Source organism: Ictidomys tridecemlineatus, chromosome 12 (assembly GCF_052094955.1).
Source record: "Ictidomys tridecemlineatus isolate mIctTri1 chromosome 12, mIctTri1.hap1, whole genome shotgun sequence".
Lineage (NCBI taxonomy): Eukaryota > Metazoa > Chordata > Mammalia > Rodentia > Sciuridae > Ictidomys > Ictidomys tridecemlineatus.
Window position 1 is genome coordinate 66,009,562 of NC_135488.1, and position 23,356 is coordinate 66,032,917.

At 36.1% G+C, this 23,356-nt stretch overlaps 1 protein-coding gene across 1 annotated transcript; it reads left to right on the forward strand.

The window, feature by feature from the left end:
• The first annotated feature begins 118 nt into the window (after window positions 1-118).
• Dnaaf10 (dynein axonemal assembly factor 10) lies at window positions 119-22,501 on the forward strand. Its single transcript, XM_005322089.5, has 8 exons — window positions 119-595; window positions 7,205-7,305; window positions 9,633-9,763; window positions 12,447-12,548; window positions 15,581-15,696; window positions 16,383-16,517; window positions 18,698-18,795; window positions 21,402-22,501. The coding sequence occupies exons 1-8, from the start codon at window positions 413-415 to the stop codon at window positions 21,607-21,609; spliced, it is 1,074 nt and encodes a 357-aa protein (XP_005322146.1). The 5' UTR covers window positions 119-412; the 3' UTR covers window positions 21,610-22,501.
• Window positions 22,502-23,356: the final 855 nt, after the last annotated feature.

The window sequence follows — 23,356 nt, forward strand, 5'->3', positions numbered from 1 at the left end:
TCGCCAATCAACACCGGGGCTCCGCCCCCTTTCTAAGAGGTCCCATGCCGGGTCCTGAAGCAGAATTTGTGAGAGCGTATGCCTGAGCTGTCCTAAAATATGCCTGATTCCTAGGGTTGCCTTCTAGCCGTTCAACTCACAGCCAAGCCACTTAATAATCTCTAACATGTGTATGTGTGAGGATGGTTGGTAAAAGCGATAAATCATTTGTTGTGTTTGTGCAGAAACGTCTCGTGCGATCTCAGTAATACATCTGTCCTTTTTGGAGAAAACGATGTCCAACTTGTTAGGGCTTTTGGAGACCAAGTACGGCTAGCGGGAAGGACAAACTGTCTTTAATGTTTGGAGCCTGGTTTCCAGGTTAGTTTTTTGTCTGGGTGTGGCTGTTGTTAGAAGTGAAATCAGCTAAACTATGTCGGCTTTCGAGAAGCCTCAGATCATTGCCCATATCCAGAAAGGCCTCAACTACACGGTGTTTGACTGTAAGTGGGTGCCTTGCAGCGCCAAATTTGTGACGATGGGCAATTTCGCTCGGGGCACTGGCGTCATTCAGCTGTACGAGATCCAACACGGCGACTTGAAGCTGCTTCGGGAGGTGGGTGCCGGTCGAGATGACCTAATTCCAGGCTACGGACTGCCTTTGAGGGCGAGTGCATCTCCTGGGGTCATTCCTGGCGAATACATTCCTCTTTGTCACAGTCTTCGTCCAGCGCCCCCCAAAAGCATATCTTGAGTTGCGCGGGACGAAAGAAGCTGATTGCAGATTGAGAAATGCTTCGGATTTAAAGCTTGTCTTTCAAGTCCTGACTTCTCATCCGCGGGCTACTACCTACATGCCCTGCCAACCCCTTCCCGCCAACCCAAGTGACGTTAAGATTTCACAAGTAATTCAGGACTTTTTAGGCATTTTGCAATTGTTTGTAGAAGAGTATTTAGTAAGCACATGTAAGAAATGACTGTTCATTCAAGTAGAGCCAAAACAGGCACCAGCATACCTGCATTGTAGTTGAAAGAGAAACCTAACACTTATTCTTTCAACTAGAGTCAACCGAGTGCCTGGTATGCCCAGGCATGTGAATGGCAATGTTGCCTCTCCCATGGTGTTTATTTTCTAGGGGGAGGGATAATCAGTTTAATACAAACCAAAACGCATAAATCAAACCGATTTCTCTAACGCAAACAAACACGGTTCTGTGAGAATAAAAACAGATTTGGACTGAATAGATGCTAACTAGAGTAGAGAATGACGTTTCCAGAGGAAACAGCATGTGTGGAAGCTCAGTGATGGAAGATGGTTTATATCCTTAAGAAATAAGAACAGTAAGTAGCAACCAGTTGCAAGATCTGTAGAACATTTTAAATGTATCTCTTTTTAAAGGAAGAAAAATAGGACATTCTTGCAGGGTGTAGCAAGATCAGAGTTACAAGTTTTGTAAAGATTAATAATGAAAGAATTAGAGAATAATGACACTAGCATTTGAATTTTTTTGGGGGGGGGGGAAACAGGGTCTTGCCCAGACTGGTTTTGAATTTGGGATCCTTTCCACATCTTGAGTAGCTTTAACTACAAGCACACAATACCATGCCAGACTAATAATTAGTATCTTATAGCTGTTTACAATTTTTAAAATGTCTCGATTTGGTTCCCTGATAAAAAAATTATCAGCCTTAACCAGGTGCATGCATAGAGTTTTAATAGACTTCCAGGGCAGGGAAAGTTGAGAAACTCTAGGAATCAAAAGCTAGGAAGAGAACCAACTTGAAGGAGACAGATGAATACCATTTGGATAGGTCAACTTAGATAAGAAGGTATTTGAGGTGCTACCTACTCTAAACTTTCCCGAGTGCCTGTTTTCTTGTTTAGTTTGTTCTCTAGCCAGGAATTCTACTCAGATTCCAAACATGGCTTGTTTTTTTCCACCTTTCCTTATGTTCTTCATCACTTAGCTTCCAGTTCTTTTATTTTTTTATTTTTTTGTACTGGAGATTGAACCTAGGGACACTTTACCACTGAGCCACATCCCTGGTCCTTTTTACTTTTTTGTTTTGAGACAGGGTTTCAGTAAGTTGCTGGGTCTGCCTAAGTTGCTGAGGCTGACCTTGAACTTGTGATCCTCCCGTCTCAGCCTCCTGAGTTGCTGTATTAGTATATCACCATACCTGGCCACCTGTTGCTGTTCCAGTGCCCACTTTAGATAATCTGATGTGTGAAGACCTTCCTGATCTGCACCCAAAGTAACTTTTCTTTACATTGCATTCCTATAGTACTTATCATCTGTGCAGAAATATATATTCTGAACCATTTCTGTCTGACTAGATTGGACAATGTGTGTGTGTGTGTGTGTGTGTGTGTGTATGTATGTGTGTGTGTGTGTATTTTTAGTATGGTTTGTAAGACACAGCTACTCTATAAACTATTTATTAAAAGGATGAGTGAACGTATGTCTATAAATAGGATATAAGTTGGGAATTTTCAATATTGATTTAATGATTATTAGTCAAGTTGGGGCCAGGTACTTGAACAAATGGGAAACATTGAAATACCAGAAACCTAAAAATGAAGTATTAGGAACAAGTGCTAATTGGAGTTCAACCAGAAAGCATCTGTAGACTTGTGACCTTTTTATTAATAAGAATTATGATTTGTACATATTTCAGTTATACAATTATTTCAGCAAGTGAAATAGCATTCTTTATCTCTTAAAGTTTCTAGATAATTCTAGCAAATCACATTTTTTAAACTAAAGTAGTATCTGTTCATAATAGAACACTTAGAAAATACAGATAGGAAAAAGAAGAAAGTATCACCCATAATCTCAATCTTGGGTATAACCACTTTTAAATTTTTCAACTTAATCCTTAGATCTTCTTTTTTTCTACTATCAATTACTGAGAACTTTCTGTTTCAAGATTCTGTGCTAAAAAAGGGCCAAAGGTACTTGGGAGATGAGTCTCTTCTCATAAAAAGCCTACTGCCTAAAAAGAGGATAAAGCAAATAAAAATGCATTCAAGAACTTCAGTTATATTTAGCTATAGTGAAAAGAGAACAGCTTCTTTGATTCACACCTCTTACTGTGCATCAGAATCATCTGAGTTTGTTTTGTTGCTGTTATTGTTTATTAGTGTGCATGTTTTAAAATGTTGATGTCTTGGTCCCACCCATAAAAATTCTTGATGCAGTGGTAGTTTGTTGCATCTAGTCTAATCTAAAGTCTTGACATTGTTTTTTTTTTTTTTTTTTTTTTTTTTTGTGCCAGGTGATTCTAATGATTACTGGAGTTGAGAAACATTGGGCCAGATAGATAATTTATTAAAATATTAGGAAACATACTTTATTTATCATGTTGGAGCTATTGAAGACATGCTCCAAAGTCTATGCACCTAAGATAAGATGTAAAGGAAGCAAGTCAGTCTTTGTTGATGTCACCCTTGTCTCATTACTCAAAGGACTGGTAGGGAACAGAGTACAGGACCTCCAAGTACAGTTGAAAAGTTTATTGTACAACATCAAGTATGAGTAGCCGGTGTTTTCATCTTTTTTCCCTTCAGCAAGTCTTCCCTGTGTGAGACTTCATCAGTTTATAAAGTGCCACTTTTTTTCTAATTGGCACAGAAGTACCATAAGGACAGGGATGGCCCTGAAAAATGGAATCATGCTTGTGGATGTTTATACTATAAAAATTAGTAGTAACCTAATAAAGTTCTGCTTTTTTAGCCCCCATGCAACTGAATTCATTGCTTGTTAGCATTTGGTTGACTAACCTTTTAATGTTAATTAAGTAGTGCCAGGATGTGGAGGAGGAAATACTGACAAGCTGTACTAGACCCACCCACAGACAGAACAAAAATAGCTTGCATGGGAATTATCGATCATGGGCTTCTGTAATCATGTTAACATATCATTGTAGCAAAGAATACCAAAAGCTAAGTCAGGTAAACCATCACTGATTGTCTTTTCAGTATCAAATAGCAAAAATCATTTATATTACTGGGTGTGTGTGTGTGTGTGTGTGTGTGTGTGTGAGAGAGAGAGAGAGAGAGAGAGAGAGAGAGAGAGAGAGAGAGAGAGAAAATCTTCAGCCAAATAGATCTCCATTTAATTTTAACCGGTCAGTTTTCTGGAAAGAAAAAATTTTAAGTCATTAATAAATTCTGTGCATATTTTCTTTTCCATAAGTAAAATACTTGACAATTAGAGAGGGAGACCTTTTGTGAAATATAAAAAATAAGTTTCCATAGTGTCATCTCAGTTTAGTTGCTATTATGATCTCCATGAATATTTGAGGAAAGAGAAACAGGTGCCTGTTTTTAGGAGTCTGTTTTCTCACAAGCTCAGCCCTTCTGTGCAAAATGCAGACCTCACTGCATGCAGATGACAAGGTGTTAATATATTTTTATTTGCTTTTAATATATTTTGAGTTTAATTTGATTCTTGCCCAACAGATCATTAGTACCTATACAACTGTGCTTCTTTGATACAAAAAGACAGAAAGAACACATGGGAGCATAATATCATATATTGATCCTGTAAAGGTATGAATGAGAGCAAGGTATGGTGGTATATACCTCAGTGACTCAGAAGGCTGAGGCAGGAGGATCACAAGTTCAAGGCCAGCCTTAGAAACTTAGTAAGACCCTGTCTCAAATTTTTAAAAATATATAAAAAGGACTGGGGATATGGCTCAGTGGTAAAGCACAGATGGATTAAATCTCATTCCCTCCCCACCCCCCCAAAAAAGACACAAATAAGGATAAAATACAGAGAAATATGAATGTAGGTTTAATTCATACCTGTGCCATTTAGCTCACTAATTCATTTTAGGACTGGCTCATTTATTTGGTATTTGGGATATGACTCTTGTTTATAGAATGAGGATTATATAATAATAAAATTGTCATTTAATGAACTCACGTATAGACCTGTCATAAGTAGCTTCCTTTAAAATAAAGAACTTGGAGACTACCTGGCTATTGGGACTTAAAGCGAGTCACTCAGTCTGCTGAAGCTGTTTCCTTTTCTTGAAAGTGGTGTTTCCAATACTTAGTTTGCAGTGTTTTAGGTGTTACTAAGACAAAGGGTGGTCTCTTTTGGAAGAACATTTAGAACAGTACCTTAGATATAGGTGTTCAATATATGCATGCTATTTTCATGATTGTACATAAATGATTACCAGAAACAGCTTCAGAGCTGTGGCACATGAAAACCTGCTGGGACAAAAGAGAAGGAAAAAAATTAGTTCCAGCACTGGTTTCTCACTCCCCAGCACTAGAGCTGAAGGACTTGTAGATGTTCATGTATACCTTCATTCAACAAGGGTTAGCACCAACTAGGTGTTCAACACATGAGAGAAGGTCCTGTTCTCATGGGACTCCCATTCTAGAAAGGAAGGATATAGATAATTCAGTGAATAAGTGCAATAAAGATTAAGTAGAGGGCTGGGGTTGTGGCTCAGCGGTAGAACACTCATGTAGCACGCACGAGGCCCTGGGTTCGATCCTCAGCACCACATAAAAGTAAATAAAATAAAGGTATATATAAAAAAAAGACTAAGGAGAGAGAGAGATATATCTGAGATTTCCACTTAAGATTGGAGGGGCAGGGAAGGTCTCTTTGAGGATGTTGCATTTGAACTGAAATCTGAATAGAAGCAGGAGGGAAGCATGATGATCTGGGAACAGAGCAGCACAAACAGTGGAAACAGTAAATGCAGATGACCTTCCATGGAAATAACTTTGATGTGTCTGAAGAACAAAGGGAAGACTGACTGGTGTGGCTGGAATGTAGTAGAGAGAAAGGGAGAAGCAGGACATAGTCACAGACAGGTGAGGGCAGATTTCAAAACACTTTGTATATTAGGTATCTCCTAGGACTTGGAAGCCACTCCGTGAGCCTGTGCCTCTTAAACATAGACACATTTTACTTCTTTTCTTACTTTTAGAATCTGTTCAGTGACAAAGATGAAAATATCTAGTCTATATAATGCCTGTTATGTAATAGACTGGTCCTCAGTTTTTTCTTTGGAAGGTTTCAATTGTCAGATGTGTGCCTAACTGGTAGAATCTGCACTTTGTGGCACTCTTGGGGACATCGTGAAGTATCGGAGTAGTCTGTTCTGTCTCAGCATAGGAAATAAACCTAAATATGCAGAAAATGGTCTCTAATGAAGAGGATTATTTTTGAAAAATGTAAAAAGGACTCATCTTTCTCCTCCATTTTTGTTTTGTTTAAATTCTGTAGAGAATGTGTTGTCTTTGTAAACATTAAGAATTTTCAATTGGAAAGATTACAAGAGACTGAATAGTTGTGTCTTGTTGAGGCTGTCAATAAATAGGAGTTGTTATTATAGGACAAGAGTGTGGTGTGGAGCAGGCATCAGTAGTAGCCTCATCGAATTCCAGATTCCAGAGTTTCTAGGGGCCAAAGCAGCAGGAAAAGCAGTTTTACTAATGTGATTATATGCAACACAGTAGCCTTTTAACTGAAAGAACTCTCAAAAGATTAACTAATCCATACTCACAGTGGTGTCTTGGTACACACAGGTGTACAAATTTCTTTGCATTAAACCGTTTCCAAGCCAGGCTTGGTGGCTCATACCTGTAATCCCAGCAGCTTGGGAGGCTGAGGCAGGAAGATCACAAGTTCAAAGGCAGCCTCAACAAAATCGAGGTGCTAAGCCACTCAGTGAGACTGTCTCTAAATAAAGTACAAAATAGGGCTGGAAATATGGCTCAGTGGCCGAATGCCTATGAGTTCAATCCTTTGTACCTGCCCACCCCCCAAAAAAGTTCCCAGAGCAAGTGGGACATAAGCATCTTCAGTTTATAAGAAAACTATGAGATATCTTTGTTCCTGCAGCCATCTGGAAAGAATAGTATCTCCATTATGGTCTCATTTCTACTGAGGCTCTATCACATTAAATGCTGACACTCATATTTGCAAACCAGTGGAGATGGCAGAGTTGTCAGCATTTGAATGTCTCATTAGAGAGATAAGAAAAGCAAATTAAAACTCTTTGACAGTTATATACTTTTAAATTAGAGAAAATGACTAAAGAAAGAACATGATAATTTTTAATCAGAAAATGTTTTAATTGCCTTTATATTATGTGTCTTATTTAAACCCCATAATAGAGCTGTAATGTTGTGGATTATAAATAACTGCTTACATAAATAATGTTTCCTCTCTTCCCTGCTGCTATCAAGATTGAAAAGGCCAAACCCATTAAATGTGGAACATTTGGTGCAACATCTTTACAGCAGAGATATTTAGCTACTGGAGATTTTGATGGAAACCTTCATATATGGTAAGATTATTTAATCAGTATTCAGACAGATAAGCACATTCTTGATTGTCTTACTACTCTTTCTCAGAAGGAATTTTAATTGTAAAATGTCCCTTTCCTTGTTCAATTTTAATTATAAAAGTATGGAAATTCTATTTTATATATATTTCTAAGCTTCACATGGAAAATCCACTTAAAATTCTAACCTATTTTCATTTAGATATTTTAAATAATATTTTCAATATTTACTTTTTAATATGCTGCTTGTTGTAATATGCTGCTTGTTGCTAGCATTTTATGCTCTATTCCTGCTTAGGATACAGTAAAAAAGAATTACACATATATAACATTGAAAAACTAGATCTTTTTTATATTTCAGCAAAAGACTTGGCATTACAGAATGATGCCCTGAGTTTTAGTTTAATTTTTAATCATTTAAAGTTTGCTTTTTGTGTGTGTGTGTGTGTGTGTGTGTGTGTGTGTGTGTGTGTGTGGTACTGGATATTGAACCCTCGGTCTCATACATGCTAGGCATAAAGTTTGCTTTTTTTTTTTTTTATGCTTTAACACCTAAGCACAACTTTTTAGGAACACATCTGTTGAACAACTCAAGATAAATCTGTTTTGAACAAGCATAATCACAATTGTTGTTAAATGCCTTTACTTTTCATGTCTTCCCTAGAGCTATTTTTTCATATTTATAGTTAAATGAATTGAAATTCCTCTTTAATTACTTTTCAGGAAAATCTGTTATTTTGATTATTTAAACTGTAAAATAATGCTCTAGGAAAATCTATATTTCTCACATCATGTTTTGTTTTTATTTTTTGTGGTACTGGGGATTGAACCCAGGGATGCTGTACCACTGAGGTATACTCCTAGCCCTTTTAATTTTTTGAGACATGGTCTTACCAAGTTGCACAGGCTGGCCTGGAACTTGCAGTCCTCCTGCCTCTACGTTCTGAGTGGTTGGGATTACAGGCATGTGTTTCTGTGCCCAGCCCTTCATTCTGTTTTCTAATATGTCCTTTGTTTATTCTCACTTAGAATGTGCTACTTTATCTTAAAATCATAACATAAAACAGAATGAAACTAATTTCTCCTTGCTTTAACTGCTTAGTAATTAGTATTTATTTTTCATTTTTTACATACTGTATCATGTACTTTCAAAGAAATTGGAAGACTAGTTTTTTAAATAAATATATTTCTATACAAGAATATGTAACATAATGGTTAAACATCTCCCTAACAGAGTACAAATATTACCAACTTATTTTCATTGATGTCTTTTAATTTCAAATTTAAAACAAGTCACATTTTAAAGTCTGTAAAAATTGTAAAACTGTTCTTTTAAGTGGAAGTACAATCCTGTTTAGTTTCTTGATTTTTTCATAATGATGGTATAAAAGTTAAACAACACCTAACTAGCTCAAAATTTTTTAGTGAGATTTTACTTGTCTTAATCTAATAATAAATTGAAATTACTTTTCATAAATAGTTACTTGCCTTTTTTAAAAAATATAAGTTTCTGAAAACTGACGTACTCTTAGTAAATTGTGGAAAGAAGCTACCATAGAAAAGCAAAACAAAGAGGGAAATGGAGGGAGGCAATAAAGGTTTGTGTGAGCATAATCTTGGCTAGCCAATCATGGCCCAGCCAGCTAGTATAGATATAAGCACACGTGGTAGGTGGTATCTGGATGCCTTTTTATGCACTAACCATGAATAGATGAACTGCAGCCAGGTGGGATATATTTATTGTGACAGGCATAAGGAACCATTAAACACTATGTCACTGGATGAAAATAAGTATGGCATTCAGTGAGAATACATTATAAAGTGAGGAACATACACAAAGTGAACACTACTCTTAATTTATCCTTTGAAAGGGTCTCAAGATCAAACTACCAAGACTTATTTTGGAAGCATTTAAATCACTTTGAATTTACTCTAGATTTAAAGCAGTGGTTATCAGACTGCAGTATACCAACTAGAAGATTGGGATCCAGTCCCAGAGATCCTGATTAATGATAATTAGGGATGAGCCCATGAGTCTGCATTTATTAACAAGCACACTTGATAATTCATTTGTAGAAGACCTAAATAGGTCATCTTTGAAGAACACTAAGTAGAGAAGATTCAAGAATTCAAATTCCAGGTTGAATAATGACATTTCTCATTGGGGGCTTGAAAGAACCTGAAGTGGAGAGGAAATTTAGAATTTGAATATATAGCAAAATCCTTGTTTTTAAAACAAAAATTTAAGTATGGTGTTCATTTTATAATTTAGTAGAAGACTTAATGTTTGGGACATGTGATCTAAGTAAAAAGCTATGTTTTCTGTTTAGGAATTTGGAAGCTCCAGAGATACCAGTGTATTCTGTAAAAGGTCATAAGGAAATTATAAATACTATAGACGGTATAGGTGGTCTGGGAATTGGGGAAGGAGCACCCGAAATTGTGACCGGAAGCCGAGATGGTGAGTCAATGTATTCTATGAATTTAAAAAAATTTTTTTAAATGGAGATCTCTGTGCAATAGTATATTATCTCTACCTAGAAATCCCCTTTGGTCACCTTGATCCTCTAAATCTAACAGTTTTGCTTCCACATTTTTAATAAGCAAGTTGGACTGCATATCCCTAGCTGTTTCAGACTTCTGGTATTTTAAGATAGAGGCATAGCACGTACTATTTTAGTGTTGAATAATTCAACTACTAACAATGATAGTTTCCTCTGAACCTTGAAGGATTCAAATGTCTTTACAGGTTTTTGAGGCAGCTGACGATATATTGTGGGTGGCAGCTTTTCATTTTCTTTTTTTAAAAAGCAGAATCAGTACTTGTGAAAATTGTCATATTGACGGCTGCTGGAAAACTGAAGTTCTGCAGTCCATCCACTGAGCACTGGGAGAGCTTCAAGGGCACCTGTGCAGCTTGTGCTGACAGGGGACAGATCTCTTGGTGTTCAAACTTGTTCTGAACCAGTCTCATGGAATCTGCAGTTTTTGTTGCTTTCACAGGGGCTCCAGGAGAGATTGGTAGCCTAGTTGGTTTGGCAAGTTTTTAAATGGCTGCTCAAAACTGACGAAATTGTTTTAAAAGAAAAGTAAAATGTGATTTTTCTGTTAGTTATGTGAGGGCAGCTGTGTATTAGAAACCAATTTTTTTTTTTTTCCTAATCATGGAACAGAAGGAAAAATAACAGTCTATCACATTACTACCACTATTAGGTTTTTCTTTTCCTTTTCAGTTTTATATATTTCCGGGTTTCAGTTCTTGTGACTAAAAGGCTCAGGGGTCACTCCAGTTGAACCGGGCTAACTGGGCTGCACGAAATAACCACACAAGAGACACAAATACCTTTTTCTTTGGGGTCGCTGTGACGGCTTCTCTGACCTTAAGGAAGAGAGAGAGCGAGAGCACGCGCTGAACCCTTTTATTGAGGAGAAGCTATTCAAATGAGGCAAGGGGTCAGATTTCAGGGGGTTGAGTCTATCTTCATGATGTCCACTGGCAGCAGATTGACTGACACCTGGGTAGGCCACACCCAAGGGCACAGTAAGAGAAGGGGGCACACACAAGGCACTTCCATGGAAGATTCTATCCTAAACAGGGCAAGGGGTTATATTACAAAGGAACAGGTGAGCACAGCTTCACCCATGGGGCTGTAGCAATAAACACCCATGCACGGGACACTGACCCTACAACCCAAGAAGGGTGGGGAAAGCTCTGCCACATTTCTGTGACTGAGCACCTCAGCACCCAGCCGGGGAGTGTGACCCAGTCACGTGCAAGGTTGGTCTCCCACAATATATAATTTGCATAGTTATAAGCTATTATGTGTCATATGCAAATGTTGCTCTTTCCATATTATTATTTTAATGACTATGTAATATTCCTCTGTTTGGATTTACCATAGTGTACTTAACCATGCTGCTATTAAAAAGCATTCAGTGTGCTTTAAGTGTTTTGTTTATTGTTTTAAGAGAGTGACATAAAAATAATAAGAAATGCTTATTGGTATGTATGTGACTCTTTTGGATTAAACATATTTTATGATTCTTAAAATTTGATGTCAAACTTCCCAAAGTACCTGTTTACATTGTCAGCTATAGTGATTAAGGTAGATTTTGATTTTATCCTACTGGCATTGATTTTCTTTTTGTTTTCCCCCTCATTTTATAGATGAAAATGGCACTTCATTCCAACTTGTATAAGTGCTTTCTACATTTATTTACTAGTTTAAGAATTTTTGTTATGTTCTTTGCTAATTTAACTATTGCAAATTTACTATAAATCTTACTAATTTGTATAAACCCTGTAGAGTAAGATGATAATCTCTTGTGATATTTATGGGAATTTTTTTCCTCCTTATTGGAGGCGTTTAATGACCAATTTTATCCCTGAAGATAAATCCAGCAGGCTATCTTCCCCCTTTCTGAGTTTATTATTCCTTTGAAGAATTTTTTGCCCTTTTCTTCTTCTCCCCCAATACTTGCCTTTGGGGGCACTTTATTTCATGCATTTGCATTTCTTATAAGCGGTGACACTGGTTAGTACTTCCTCGAATATGAATTAACAGGAGGAAGTTGAAATTAAATTGAGAAGAAATATTTGTTAATTTTACTTTATAGTTCCCTTTTCACTATTGCTCCAGGGAAATTAAACTTAATTGTATATGAAATAGTAGCCTAAACACATATAAAAAACCTTGGATGTAAAAAATTAGTGCTTATTCTTCTGTATAAAAAAATGTCAAAGGTTATATGGATAGTAAGGGAAAATAAAAATGAAAACCACACTGGTATTATTCTGAATAAATAATACATCAGTTTTAAGCCCAAACAAAATAAGGCTTGGTTTGAATTACATAATATTTGTGTTTGTGTTATCAGTCATAACTTGTAGATAACTTAGGAACAATTGTTGGGTTTTCTGTGTATTCATTAATTTGGAAATTATGTCAGACGGTAACATATGTGTTATTTTTTCTCATCAAATAGAACTTAACCATATGAATTTTTAAAAAGTGAATATTTTTTCAGATATCTTAATAACTATAATATTGCTATGTACCCAGGAAGCCATTGCAAGAGAATACAGAAAGAAAATGTGATCATTCACTATTTAATGTTGCCAACTGATTTTTTATTCATGACAGGAACTGTGAAGGTATGGGACCCAAGGCAGAAAGATGATCCTGTTGCAAATATGGAGCCTGTGCAGGGAGAAAACAAGAGAGACTGTTGGACTGTGGCATTTGGTAAATCGTTGAAGAACTCTCACATTTGAAGTCCAGAAGGGAAAAAAGCCCAGTGCTTCAGAAAATTCCCAGTAGCCCCTTAATAGTTTGTTTTGTGGGTTATTCTGATGGTTTATTGAGGCAAATATAGTGATTAATGTCAGCCTCCAGGGCCAGGATTTGAATCTTCCTTCTGTTACTTATTGTGTGGCTTGGGGGCAAGCTACCAAATTACTCTGTTCCATGGTTGTTTCCTTTACAAAGTGAAACTAATAGGAGAAGCTACTAATTTATACAAATTAGTAAGATTGGAGTTCAGTGAGTTAATACATGTAAAGTGTTTAGAATTATGTTCAGATTATTAAATGTTCCAAGAATTTTCCATTATTATTATTATGTGCTTCTGTTTAGTTAGATGATATTAACCTAATTTAGAAACTACTACTATTAATGGGCCTAAGCAGAAACTCAAATGCAAATGATAACCTAACAAATCTTACATCTTATGTGGATTTTTTATTTTCTAGAAAATACGTGCCATTACAAAATTATTTCTTAAAATTCAATAACTGTTCATTTATTCATTATTGATATATTAATATTGCCTTTGTAGGATGAATTGAGGCTTGGTTTTTGATTTCTTACTGAACACTGAAAAGGACATGTGACAATTTTAGTTTTGATCCTCTATTTTATTCCTGCTTTTACTTAGTTTAATCCTTTAGAGATAACAGGGATAAAAAGTAGGATTTGACAGTATATATGAACACTTCAGTTTTTAATTTTTTTTAATTAGACTTATTTAGTTAGAAAAATTTTAGATTTCCAACTTCTAAAAGATTATTGTATGAGAATAACTGTGAGCAATAATAGAAACTTAAAAGATATATATACTTAGGGAAATTTCAGGATCAGCATTTAGAATGATTATTTTTGAATTGGTATGTTATTATCTTTGGATCCATGAAAGCCTTTTTATTGTTGATCTTAGGGACATAAGTACAATGTGGACATAAAAGGACATTAGATTTTAACCTGCCTCAGCCTCCCCAATAACTAGGACCACAGGCGTACAGCGTCATGCCTGCCTTGAGAATTTTTTTGTGTGAATGACAAGTATGTGCAAAGCACTAGGGTCATGCAGGGGTGGAACAAGCATGTATTTTAGCTACAAGAAACTGAAGAAACTGAGGCAGTAGGAACACAAGTTTGAGGGCAGCCTTGCAACTTGGTGAGACCATGTCTCAAAATATTTTTTTTTTTTTTTTGGTAAAAGGGGGCTGGGGGAAGAGCTCAGAACTAGAGCATCCCTAGGTTAATTCCTAGTACCAGGAAGAAAAAAAATAAAAAGCTTACAGTTCAGTGAAGAGGACATGACATCCTTACTAAATGCAGTACAAGAAAGCAGTAATAAAAGATCCTAAGAGGGATAGGAAATGTCGAAGGAATCCAGAGGAAGAGACTCTTGGGGAGGAAGAACATTTTTAGCTCAGACTAAAGATTTACAGGATTTAACCACTGAAATTGGGAGGAAATTTCAAGCATGGGGAATAACTGGATAGTGCCCAAGAAAGTACCTTGAGAGAATAGCAGTGGTCGTAGCTTTCCAGGTGTCTCTGATTGTGGCCAGAGGCGTTTGATAGTCTGGAGGTAATAGTAGGCATTTGAAGGTTTTTACATGGATGAGATGTGGTCTGAGCTTTAAAAATATTAACTGGTGATGTCTGATGGTAGAGATGAGTGGTGCTGGGGATATGAGTGCAGTATTCCAGGAAATAGAGGTTAGGAGCAGTAAGAATGGAGCAGAGGGAATGATTCAGAAGATAATATTGTGGTAGAACAAATAGAATATGACAATCTTTTGGATAAGAGCAACAAGAAAAGGAATTATGTCCAAAATGACTAAATTTTGAGACTGATTATGGAAAGTTCCAGAGGGGTGGCATGGTTTATAAGGGAAATGGTGAGGTCTGATTGGGACATTATGAGTTAAGATGCTGGTGTATCATCCAGAGGGAAATGCAGGGCTGCAATTCTTGAGGAGGAAGTTGGAGGCAGTACAGAATGAAGGCATTGGGATAAAATGTCCAGGTAGCCCACCTCTCCCTTGTCACTCTTTTCATAGCAAGAGGTACCAAAAGAAGAAAATAAAATAAAACTGGATCCTCGCATAGTGAATTTAACTAGATTATGAACTTATTTCAGGTGTGATCATCTATAATATTAAACATATGTTACAGCCTACTTGGCTTTATTCCTTGCAAAGACAGAATAACACAAGAACAACATTTTGCAAAACATATAAGTTTCAAATAGTTTCTGTTTACACTCACATATAGTTACTGCTGAAGAAAGCATTAGAAGCATAGCTGCATTTGTCTTCCCAGACTCTACTATGTTTGAACTGTAGTTGGTCTATTAGACTTTGCAGATATAGTATAGGGTATTTTTTTTTCAACTTAGAATTTCATAAACCTTTTCATGTACCCCTGAAGTATAGAATTTTAATGAGTCAACTTTTTAAAAATATTAAATACCAAATAAATAATCTTGATAGCCTGTCAGGATTGATAAACTGGGATTCCACCCAGTGTGATTTTTTAAAATTAGATATGGTATAAGTTATTTGTGTAGTTTCTTAATAATTTTTAGCAGCCTCCAAATTAGCATTTATAAATAAATAACTAAATATATATCCATATAAATATTTAGTTCTTTCTTTATAAATGTATATATACATATATATAAATGTATATACATAAATACATATATATAAATGTATATATATATACACACGTATACACACACACACACACACACACATATTTTTTACCCCATTGTATTAGGGATTTAACTCAGGGGCATTTTAACACTGAGCAATGTGCCTAATGTGCCTAGTTCTTTTTACTTTTTTATTTTGAGACAGGGCCTCACTAAGTTGCCTAGGCTGGTCTTGAACTTATGATCCTTCTGCCTCAGTCTCCCAAGTAGCTGGGATTACAGACATCTACCATCATGCCAGACTCTCTGAAATGTTGTATCTCGGTTTCTAGGCAATGCTTATAATCAAGAGGAACGTGTTGTTTGTGCTGGCTATGACAATGGGGATATCAAATTGTTTGATCTCAGAAATATGTCACTTCGGTGGGAGACAAACATTAAAAATGGGGTAATGTACTTCTGATGCTATTTAGTTTCTCTGCATGATTTTGTCCACCTTGAATTACTGTGAAGTTCTGAAAACACCTCTCTTAACCTATCTCAGTCAACTCTTCTGCCAATGATTCTTAACCTTTTGGGGCCAAACTCCTTTGAGAATCTAATGCCAATCATGTATCCTTTCTTCAGAAAATGCATGCATACTCAAATATGGTATACACAATGCCAGGGAGTCCACCAGCCCCAGAGGGCCCATCTGTAGGCCATGTAGTATGACATTAAAATAAGCAAGTAAGAGCCCTGTTGTCTGCTAATATCAGAAATTCTGAAATAATAACAGCATCCCCAACTGCCTTGGAATTTTGGTTCCTGAGTTGTGCACTTTGACTGGAAAACATGGTTCCTTCCTGTTTTCTAAAGGTAACTCTGGCTGACCTGTGTTAAATAATGTAAAAAGTTACATTTTGATTGTCTAAATGCAGTCACTGACCATGGGAACCCAAGATGGTTTTGTTGATTGTGTTAACAGAGAAGCATTTTTTTAAAATAATAGAAATACTTCATGTATTCATGCAGTAGATGAAATGATTAAATGCTTTTACTTGATCATGTTATATTAGTAAAGCTGTTTAACCTAGTTTAAAAGAGCCTCTTGAATAATAGCAAACCTACCAATAAAGTGTTCTCTGTTTTCAGGTATGCAGCCTGGAGTTTGACAGAAAAGACATAAGTATGAATAAATTAGTAGCTACATCTTTAGAAGGAAAGTTCCACGTTTTTGACATGAGAACACAGCATCCAACGAAGGGTTTTGCCTCTGTCTCAGAAAAGGTAAATATGGGGGAAATGTCTTTCTCTGAAGTGGAATAATAACTTGTTTTAGACGAATAAATACAATTAGTCACCAAGGTTCCTCCAGGTCTTTATGTGAAGGGAGAGCTATTTTTGTTATATTCTTGTGGGATCTTGACAAATTTTTTTATGTGAAGAGTACTTTCCTAGAGTGTCTCAACTTTAGATTTCTAGATTATAATAAAGTCTTCAGATAGGAATCTACTTTTGTAGTTTAGGAGCAATCACAAAAAAAACTAGGAATGTGATCAACAAAACCCAACCTTGTGTTTTCTAATAAGTATATTTGCATAAATACCTAATGGCTTGCCTTTCAAAATATATCAGTATATATGTATTATGTCATTTATCACATTTTATATTCTAGTTTACTATATTAAATGAAATTATTTAAAGCACCAATGATTGTCATTGGACCACAGCAAATATTCAAAATTATTTAATTTATTGATTTTTTACTTTGCCATATATTTGGGGTAGCTTAAAGGGAAACATGGTATTATGGCATTGGAAAAATAGAAGAGGGAAGCAAGATAAATGGAAAATACTGATAAAAAGAAGAAGATAACCTCTGAAGTAAAGAAAGTACATAAAGTTCATGCTGAAATGTCCTGTCACTTGCAGGAGATGTGTTGAGAATATGACTCTGAGTTTCCTTGATATAAAAAGAAAGGGAGATCAACAGACCGGTGGTTTCCATAAGATTAAAATGTACAAGTTGCTGAGCAGTTCACCTCCTGGCTTCCTCTTCCTTCACTGTAGATTCTGTAGGATTTCTCAAACGTTCCTATTTTGTCTATCTGTGATTACAGTTATTATTGTGTATAAACTACTGTAACTGCTTAATGAGCTAAGTTCTTAACAAGGGAGCCATAAATTATAATATTGCATTTCCTTTGTCATTTCAGAACATACTAAGTGTCTATCCACAATATATAGCACTTCACTAAATTGTCCATATACAGCTGGCAACCCATTTCTCCTTATCTACAAATAGTAGTGTCCTCTCCAAAAATTTTTTGTTATGCTTATTTAATCTAATAGTTGCTAAATCTGTCAAATAAATGACTCTGGTGTATTTTAAGAGGGCATTTCCCCTCTTTTGTATTTTTCCTCAACTTCTAAAAGAAAAAACAGAACTTTAAGCTATAAAGTAAAATTTTATTAAGTTTTGACAGCTTGAACCTTATCACTTGGGGACTTTCATATACTTAAAGTGTGTATTTTGAGATATATGTTTTTATCTGCTAATGGTAATGCCCTCCACAGACTACTAAAATATAAATGTCAAGTCTGATCCCTCACCAATGTGAAGTGTATGAGTTTAGCTTAGATGGGGCCCGCCAGCCCCACTGCTTGCAAAGCTGAAGTCATTCTTTCATCCCTTGCTCTTTCCCTCCTCCCTTCTTGCTGTGCTCAAGCTCCCCCGCAGGGAACATAGATAGCATTGCCAGGACTGATTTACTGGCTGCTGTTGAGGTGCCAACAAACCCTTAACCTTTGGGTTGTCATGTTTCTTTTTGTTTAATGAGACTGATAAAGGCCTTGGCTTCTTAAGACAGTAAACACTGTATAAATCCTCATGGTCCTCATTTTGAAGACTGGACAAGTCAAATGGGAGTAAATTGAAGATAGGGCTCTTGGAACCAAGAATTAAAATTTAGTCTATAAATGGGAACTCTACTCTTTCTGCTCAGTCTTGCTGGGAACCTAAAACTGCTCTCAAAAATGAAAGTCTATTTAAAAAATCAGTTGCTACTTTTTTCCCCTAGGAAACAACAACAACAACAGAAGCCCATAAATGAAGTTTGATTAATAATGTAAGAAGATTAATAATGTAACAAGAGATTTTTAGATATATAAAATTTATTCTGATAATGCATGTTACTATAAACTAAATGAACTTTTGATTTAATATATTTTTTAATCCACTAGAACTTTTTTCCATAGAGCAATAAAAAAAACACTGATGCTTTTCCTAATTTCTGATGGACTCCTATAAAGTTCTATAGCCATTTATAAAGAGATGTGCCAGAAAATAACCTTAGTTCCTGTTCTAACGGCTGAAGTTATGGTAGTAAAAATTCTTTGTTTACAAGGTTCTCATCTAGGATGCCATGCAGTGTATAAACCAGTTGTGTGCCTCTCATCCTGTCTAGGCCCATAAATCGACCGTATGGCAGGTCCGACACCTGCCGCAGAACAGAGAGCTCTTTCTGACAGCTGGAGGCGCCGGCAGCCTTCACCTCTGGAAGTAGTAAGTCTAGCAGTGCACACTGCTCCTTTTTAAGTTACTTGTGGGTGTAAAGTAGGATTAGATTGAACTTTTTTGTCTTTTTCCTCCTTTGACTTCATTTTGATATGATTTAAACATTCAAGGTGTTACATAACTGTTGTTTTCTAAGTATTTTTAAATGATGTATTTATTTTACATTTAATAATTGTTAGCCTTCTTTTGACATATTGTGCCTTCTATACACAAAACAGATTAGGAACAGTATTTATGTATGTATATATCTAAATCTGACTCAAGAATTTGTCAAATATCCTCTTCTGTTAGGACACTACCTCTATAAGGTAGGAATAGAATTAAATTTTGTAGTTTTTAGATCCTGATAATTCATTTGCCTAAATTCATATGACATCATTGAGATGAAACCAAAACAAGAGCCCAGGGCTCCTGATTAATTTCCAGGAGAAACTTTGTCATTAAATTTGCTTTCTGCCTACATAGACAAATGCAGAGTTACGATTAGAGCTGTGACCATGCACTGTCCCTTGAGAATCCCTAGGGTCGTAAGGTAATAGATACCATGTTAGATACTTATTTAAAGGTCTGATAAAAATTAGGAGTCAAGTGAGATATGGTGGCCTGCACCTATAGTCTCAGCTACTCATGAAGCAAAGGCAGAAGGATCACTTGAGCCAAGGAGTTGAGGGCCATCCCAGCAAGACCTCCATCTCTAAAAATAAATAAGTAAAAAGCAAAAACAGAAGCCCATAAGTGAAGTTTGATTAATAATGTAAGAAGAAAATCACCATCTTCAATGTCTGAGACTTTCACATAAAAAATCCTTTTCTATGTATTAGCTCCTTCTAGAAACTGGAAAGAAGAACAGGGCTCTAATTGGAAAGTGCTTGTTAAAGTATTTAAGGGATATAACTGGCAAAAAAAAAAAAAAAAAATCCCAAAGCAATGCTTTTGACTAAAACAATAGGTTTCTGTGGGCAAAAGACAGAAGAAAAGTTTTAGGCGTTCTGGGGAATGTCAGATGGACAGATCATTTGGTAATTTGCCCAGGACCTTGGCCCACTGTTCTTCCAAGATTCTTCCAAAGCAGGCTACCCCATATTAGGCTTTGCCAGGCACTTAGTTAAGCTATACAATAGCACCATGAAGACCAAACTCTTTGGGCTGCTCGCCTGAAGAATAAGAAAGTACCAGTTTTCTTTGTATCCACACACGGACATGTTTGCAACTAGAATTTTTTACTATAAAGGATTTAATTATATCAGTAAAGTTGGGTCTGTATGGAGTTAGAATTTTAAATTCATCTTAATATGAACATTAATTCTTACCATATCAAGTGTCTAGTCTAATTTTCAAGTGGTTTGGAGCTTTGCTATGAAGTATTGTACCAGCAAAGAAAATTGGCCTAAGTAAAGTGTTTATCTTGATTTCCATTTGCCAATCTGCCTTGATAGCAGTGCAATTAAATTGTAAATATTTATTGAGCACTTAACCAAGGTTTCCTAGAGAAACTCATCTAGTTATTTGAAATTTATATCTTGAATGAATAGTCATCAACATGCTGATTTTTTGAGTATTTGAAACACATATATGTTTAAAATTTTAATAGATAATATGGACACTTTAGAACAAATCTTTAAAAGATCTGATAAAAACTGCTAGGAGTCAAGCAGGGTGCGGTGGTTCTGTACCTTTTTCCAAGTAAATAACTGCAGCCTTTGCCAAGAAACATGTGAAAAAAGTCTATATTTAAACTGTTTATTCATATCTTCTAGTTAAAATAACATGTAAAGTTTGAGAGAAAGAAATAGTAGGTTTTTTGCCTGTAGCCTCTTCCTTGATTTCTGCTCTGCTTCTGATGTGCTTTGTGCTCTTAAGCGCTGGGCCTTTTTTTAAGAGTTTATCAAATAAAAAGTCCTGTTGTACCAAAAAGGCTTTAAAAGGCCTTCTGAGGAGGAGTCCCCCTGTATTCAATAGAACACATCTTCTTAGTAGAAGGGATTTCTCCCCCACCACTCCCAAATATAGATCAAGAAGTATTTTTATGAAATTGTTCTTTTTTTTTTTTTCTGAAGCAATGATTTTTAGGTCTAAAATCTCTCCCCAGTAGCTCCTTCCCATGGAAATGGTACACAAAAGATCCTTAGGCTTGGATCTATATGATGGAGCTCAGAAAGTGGGGTCAGTTCTCCATTCTGGAGGTGTTTAGATGAAGTTCTGCAAATGTTCTTACAAATCTTGTCTTTCCATGTGCTGCTTGCCTATATGTATAGTTCAAGTTTAGAGATAATTCCAGTTACAATGAAAGATTATATACCATCTTCAGTTTACTGAAGATGGTAGATAACCTACAACTTTCATATTAAAAGAAATATAGCAAATGCAGAACAGAGATGACATTTAAAAGTTTTTAATAGAAATAATCTTTTTTGTGAACAGGGTTGAGGTTGAAGTATCTTCTCTTTATTTGCTTACATCTCAATATTGGAAAGATTCTTGAAGTGTTAGTAAGTAACTGAGAAATAAAAGTAGAGTCATTGGAGTTGATGTAAAAAACTAAAATGGTGAATGTGGAGATTTGTCTTTTCTTCCCTCTTTGATCTTGTTTTCAGTGAATACCCTGTTCAGCGGTCAAAGAAAGATTCCGAGGGAGTAGAGATGGGAGTTGCAGGTTCTGTCAGCCTTCTGCAGAACGTCACCTTGTCTACTCAGCCCATTTCAAGTCTGGACTGGAGTCCAGACAAAAGAGGGTTGTGCATCTGTAGTTCATTTGACCAGACAGTGAGAGTCCTCATCGTTACAAAACTCCAGACAATTTGATGTGAAGACTTGGGACTTGAAAATTTCCAGAAGGCCTCAAGAGAATTCAGAATATGTTCTGAGATCTTCTGACCTTCATTGAACAATGCTGGATTTGGCTAACGAGTAAAGGCCCCAGACATAAACCTCCAGGCCAGTTTCTGGCCTCTCTGTGGGCATGTTTGATGACCTGACAGGACACTAGCTTGCTGCTGGATCTGGGGGCACCACATCTCCAGGACTAGCTCTTTTCTTCTCCTCTCTATTTTGCCATCAAAGTCAAGAGCCCAGCACCCTGGCACCCAACTGTGGTCCCAGCTTCTCAGGAGGTGGAGGCAGGAGAATCACTTGAGCGCTCAGGCTTAAGACCAGCCTGGACTACATAGTGAGACCCCCCCCACACACACTCTAAATAAATAACATAAAATATATTTTAAAAAATCAAAATTCATAGTTCTTTATACTTAAATATATTTTAAATTTGTTCTGTATCCCCTGAGTTCCATATTTTATCTTTAGACTTGTGTTGCATTTTGGTGTTTTATGTTGTAGGAATCATTTCACCTGGTTTAAAACAGCTTGCCTTAGAAAAACTACTCTGAATTAACCTTTGTAGATACATTTTGAGAGATTTTAGTGTCTGTTTCTGTACAGAATATTATTTTATGATGTATCAAAAATGGCACTGTCAAACTGGATTTATGTCACTGCTTTCAGTAGTATAACTCATAAGATGAAATACTGTGATTTACAAAGACCTCTTTTTGCTTAAAATATGGGAGTTGAGTTAGTGAGATTTGGTCACTTACTGTGGTAAGTGATGATGTGATCTAGAAGACCGGGGATTTTGTAACTTTATTTTTTGTTAAAGGTTTTAAATATATTTCATAAATAAACTTTTTTTTGAATCCTATGGAAGCTTTGATTCTGTTAACAGTGGTAATAAAGCCAACACCATCACTTCTTTGTGCTTTATAAGTGCTTAACAAATACCTCTTGGTTCACCTTGTTTCTTTTCTATTCCCACATCCTTAGCTAAGCCTGGGGAGGTACTGATGGATGACATACTCATTAATCCTCCTCTCCTCAACCCCTTCAAGAGAACACAGCCACTGAACATGTACAGTATGTAAAAATTCATGTGATTTCAGGGCTTAAGGATTAAGTTGCTTGTTTGGACTCTTAAGTTCAGAAAACTAACTTTTAGTTCCCAAAATGTTTTATAGGACAGCTTTGTGGGCATAATTATAAAAGTAAAAATCAATTGAACTTAAAAAAAGTTTATTTTCTGCCATTTTTTTCCCTCCCAATAGAACTGTCCTATACCACTGAGCAAAACAGTGTTGCCAATGAAACTATAACAGTGCTTTTCTTATTAGTGATTATCTTATTTTTTTTTAAGAGAGAGTGAGAGAGGAGAGAGAGAGATAGAGAGAGAATTTTTAATATTTATTTTTTTTTTTAGTTCTCGGCGGACACAACATCTTTGTTGGTATGTGGTGCTGAGGATCGAACCCGGGCCGCACGCATGCCAGGTGAGCGCGCTACCGCTTGAGCCACATCCCCAGCCCCAGTGATTATCTTATATTAATTGAAGTTTTCAAGGTGTGTGGAGGGCCCAGATCAAATCCACAGCCTCATACTTGCTAAGTGCATGCTGTTCCATTGAGCTACACTGCCCAGCTCCTGAGTATTCTTTTAAATAGAATTTTTATTGTAATTTTTCATTATTATATCACTGTTGCATATCCTTGAAAGAAAAAATATA

Bases quoted from the DNA above. Each gene is read 5' to 3' on its own strand.
- Dnaaf10 (XM_005322089.5), top strand. From the start codon at position 413: ATGTCGGCTTTCGAGAAGCCTCAGATCATTGCCCATATCCAGAAAGGC. The intron at 596-7,204 runs GTGGGTGCCGGT...GCTGCTATCAAG, and splicing joins ACTTGAAGCTGCTTCGGGAG to ATTGAAAAGGCCAAACCCAT. The intron at 7,306-9,632 runs GTAAGATTATTT...TTTTCTGTTTAG, and splicing joins GATGGAAACCTTCATATATG to GAATTTGGAAGCTCCAGAGA.